This window comes from Marmota marmota, unplaced genomic scaffold (genome assembly GCF_001458135.2).
Source record: "Marmota marmota marmota unplaced genomic scaffold, marMar, whole genome shotgun sequence".
Classification (NCBI taxonomy): Eukaryota; Metazoa; Chordata; class Mammalia; order Rodentia; family Sciuridae; genus Marmota; species Marmota marmota.
Window position 1 is genome coordinate 51,861,998 of NW_025999842.1, and position 4,206 is coordinate 51,866,203.

The 4,206-nt window shown below is 33.9% G+C and overlaps 1 protein-coding gene across 10 annotated transcripts in view; it reads right to left on the minus strand.

Annotated features, from left to right (window-relative positions):
* Positions 1-4,206, minus strand: part of Ahi1 (Abelson helper integration site 1) — a 179,432-nt gene that overhangs the window by 158,681 nt on the left and 16,545 nt on the right. For 9 of the 10 annotated variants that reach the window (XR_007345822.1, XR_007345823.1, XM_048798685.1 and 6 more), the window contains exon 3: positions 1,860-2,404. The exons of the other annotated variant lie outside the window; for it this stretch is intronic. Coding sequence is in view for 7 of the 9 variants with exons in the window: in XM_048798685.1 (XP_048654642.1) it covers positions 1,860-2,404 (545 nt within the window). In the remaining 2 variants the exon portion in view is untranslated. The remainder of the gene's footprint in view (positions 1-1,859; positions 2,405-4,206) is intronic. 10 annotated transcript variants of the gene reach the window in all.

Genomic DNA, 4,206 nt, shown 5'->3' on the forward strand with positions numbered 1-4,206 from the left:
GGAAAAAAAAAAAAAAAAAGTATTATAAGTCTGTTCTGTTTTCAAGAGGTTTCAGATAAATAACTTTTGGTTTCTAGGTAAAAACTAATTCTGTGTGTTTTCCAGTGTGACTATATTTTCAGAAGGCTATCATTAAAATAAAAATCTGCATCATATAAACCAATAAATGATAAGAGAGAGCAGCCAAGAAGTATACCAAGTTTAGAGAAGCTGGCCTATGAAAGTTTGTTTGCAACTATTTAAGGATAATAGCTACCCTTTGCATACTATCGTCATGTAAGACATGGTTTTAATTAAAATTTGTGAAATAGTTCTATTTTATAGTAAGAATGGCTTTCTAGCTCTACATCAAAAAAGCTATGAAAAAAAGGAAGATTCTAAAAATACTGTATTTACAGTATTTTTAGCAGCCTTTATGATTCCTGTGTCTTCATAATCATTTCTTTGTATAACCCCCTTCTCTTTAAGTGTGAGAAGTAGTGGAGTCACCCAATACTACAAACAGACTGTGACTTCTGTCTTGCTCTCACTCCCTTGGATCCCTTGCTCTGGGGAAGCAAATGGCCACATTGTGAGTAGCAAACATGGAGAGGTTCACGTGGCAGGGCAATGATGTCTGGCTGAAAGCCAGTCAGGACCTGAAATCTGCCAACATCCGTATGACTGATCTTAGAAGCAGATCTTCTGAGGCCTTCTAATGGCTATGTCCACTGGCAGATTGTCCCCATCAAGACTAGCAGTAGCTTTAGGCCCAGCTAACATCCTGACTCCTGCCTGTGACAGACCCTGTGAGACTCAGGGGCACCCAGTGAAGTTATTTCCAGGCTCCTGAAACCACATAAACTGAGAGACAATAAGTGTTTGTTGTTCTAAACTGCTATGTTCTAGGGTAATTTTTTAATGCAGCAACAGGTAACTGTTGTAGTATATATATAATATATATACTAACATATCCCTTTAGCAAACTGACTGTCCTCTTTGTTACCACTGGTCCATTAACTTGTGATGATAAGAGGGGAATTACTTTTAGCTGAGGGCTTTAGAGGAAAATGCCATGGAATGCCAAGGAATAGTCATCTACAGAATGTTCCCACCTGAAGTTGCTTCTAGATGACTGCAGAAAAAAATTATGGCAGGTAAAAGGCATTTTTTAAATCTCACTGTTTTCTCTAAAGAGAGAACCTATAAATATAAATATACTCACAGAAACCCAAATGATATACACAAGCATATATGTATAGTCATTATATACATACATATATATGTATATGTATATATGTATATGTATGTGTGTGTGTGTGTGTATATATATATATGTGTGTGTGTGTGTGTATATATATATATATATATATATATATATATATATATAAAGACTGATATATAAAGACTAAATACCAAATTGCCAACAGTGATTATCTTTGAATGATTGTTCTACAATGAGAAAATGTTATTTGTATAATAAGGAAAGTTATATTCATATGTCCAAATGGGCATTTATAACTCAAAAAGGGGGAAGCAATTAGGTTTCTATTATTTATAAGGAGAAGTATGTGGTAAAGATAGAAACTTTGGAGTTAAGCTGCCAAGATCTGGCTCAGCCTCTGTGACTTAAACCTTTTAGTTTCCTCATTAGAAAAACGGAATGATATTACTTTTCTTCATTGGGATGTAATAAGGAATAAATGAGTTAATTTTCATAAAGCTCCTAGCACAAAGTTAAGGTGCTGCATAAGGTCAGCTGCTGTTCTCCTAGTGGCAGTGTCTCCAAATGAAAGATCAAGAATTTTATTAAACTACAGATGTCATGCAAGAGCTGAAAATAAGAATATATTAAAAAAATATGATTCTATGTAAAATACCTTGTTTCAGCTTTAGACATGGCTGGAACTCTCTTTTTCTTCTTTTTCTTTTTTTCACTGCTCAATTTGTCATCATGCAATAAAGTATCTGAGGGAAAGTAAGTTAACTGTTCTTTCAGTTTCTTCCTTATTTTCTTCTTAATTTCCTTTGCCATTTCTTCAGCTACCTGGAGCTGGTATGCTTGCATGAGTTCTTCTTCTCCTTCTAAATTATTATTTTCTTTTCCTTCCTTTGTCTTATCACTTTTTTGATGATCAACACTGGACAATGACTTTGTTCTCATTTTCTGATGTGCAAAATCTACCTTCTCAGAAGTTTCTGGTTCCATTTCTTGTGTGGTCTTTGTAATCTTTTTACTTGGCTTTCCTTGCTTGTCTTCCTCTACACTGACATCATCATTTGAATCTTCAGCTGCTGAATGTGTATTCTTTAGTTTGTTTTTAGTGACTCGCATGCTCTTGTCTGGGTTATTAGTGTTAATACAACTTACATCATCACTTTTGGTTTCTTTAATATTCTGAAGACCGCTTTTAACAGTGCCAAGCTAGGGAATAAGACACAACAACAAAGTTTAGCTAAGGACAGTTGAAGTTTATATAGATAAAAACAATGACTAATGTTCAACAATGTTGAATATTAGGAAGATTATCTTCTGCTGAGACAGAGTGATAATATTGTAGAGCCTTTGATGAGCATTCTCCCAGTTTATGTTCCAGAATTAGACTAGTAATCTCTAAAAGTAACTGGAGATTAAATGAGTTAGTTAATTAACATGGGGAAAAGTCCTTAAGGACTTTTCAGAAATGAATTAATTGCTCAAATTTTAAATGCTGTTTTCCTCACTTGAAAAATGATCCAAACTCTAATCTAATTAGGAGATCAGAAACTACTAAAAGAGTCACTGTGGGTAAAACATTTCTAGTTCCCCAAGAGAAAACACACATGGGTCATTTTTCTTGCTCCATAATTATACTCGAAAACCAAAGTCTTTAGCTCTAAGATTACCCTGTAATGAGTCCAACTGTATAACTAAAACACTGCTAAATGTTAAATATCAAGTTAAATCAAATGTCAAACTAAGCATACAGCTATACTTCTTTCTCCAATAAAATATTATTTGAAATGAGATATTATTTTAATAGGAAAAAAGAGGCTGAAAATCATAAACGAATGTTACTAATTGTAAAACAAGTATTTTGAGAAATTCTCCAAGGATTTAAGTAGGCAAGATCAGATCTATTAAGAAACCATCAGAGAAAAAAACACAATTGATAGGGAAAGACTTCCTCACATACAGGTGGTTCTGGAGAAGCAATTAAGAATCAGAATCAGCTATTCCTAAGAAGCAGCAAATATGCCTGAGGACAACCTATTATTGAGGAGCTGGAATGGACAACTCTTGTGGTAGCTCATCCAGAGGATTAAGCAGTTGAGCATAAAAAGAAAGGGTAGCATGCTTCAGGTAGGCACACCCCACAAACAGCAAAAGCAGACTATGTTAAAAACAAAAAACAGGCAGAGGAAAGATTCTCAACATAAAGACAACCGGACAACTAAAAACTAACAGACACTAAAGGAAAGCAGTATAATTAAGGTGAGCCATGAAATCCAATGAAAGAGAAAAATGAATACCAAAGGAATATAAATAGTATAAACTAGTAAGAATTTAAAATAGGCATCATATTAAAGAAATACAAAAGAATGTTGGGTGAACCATAAATATTAGAAATAAAATTCTGAGTGACAGAAATAAAAACTTAATAGATGCAATGAAAATCAGAATGGACAAAAGCTAAAATCACAACTAAGAACTCTCTAAAAAATGGCTATGCTTACTACTAAATACTGAGGCCCAATTTTTAAAATTCTCCATGTTTAAAAGCAGTTAGAAAACATTGATTACATATGAAAAGGAGATAAAAATGCTGAAAGAACACCAAACATAAAGTAGCTCAATACATATTCAACACAGAAAGAAAGGGTAGCATGCTTCAGGTAGGTACACCCCACAAACTGCACAACTAGACTATGTTAAAAACAAAACAAAAAAAAGGCAGAGGAAAGATTGCTCACTTAAAGTATTTTCCTAATTCTGTCTATATTTAATGATAAATTACGAAGCCATAACTTTTTAAAAAATCTTCCATAATCAGAGCTAATAAAAATTGCTTCCCTTAGAAGGATCCCGAGTTCAAAGCCAGCTTCAGCAACTTAGCAAGGCCCTAAGTAACTCAGTGAGATTCTGCCTCTAAATAAAATACAAAAAAGGGCTGGGAATGGGGCTCAATGGTTGAGCACCCCTGGATTCACTCCCCAATACCAAAAAAAAAAAAAAAAAAAAAACCC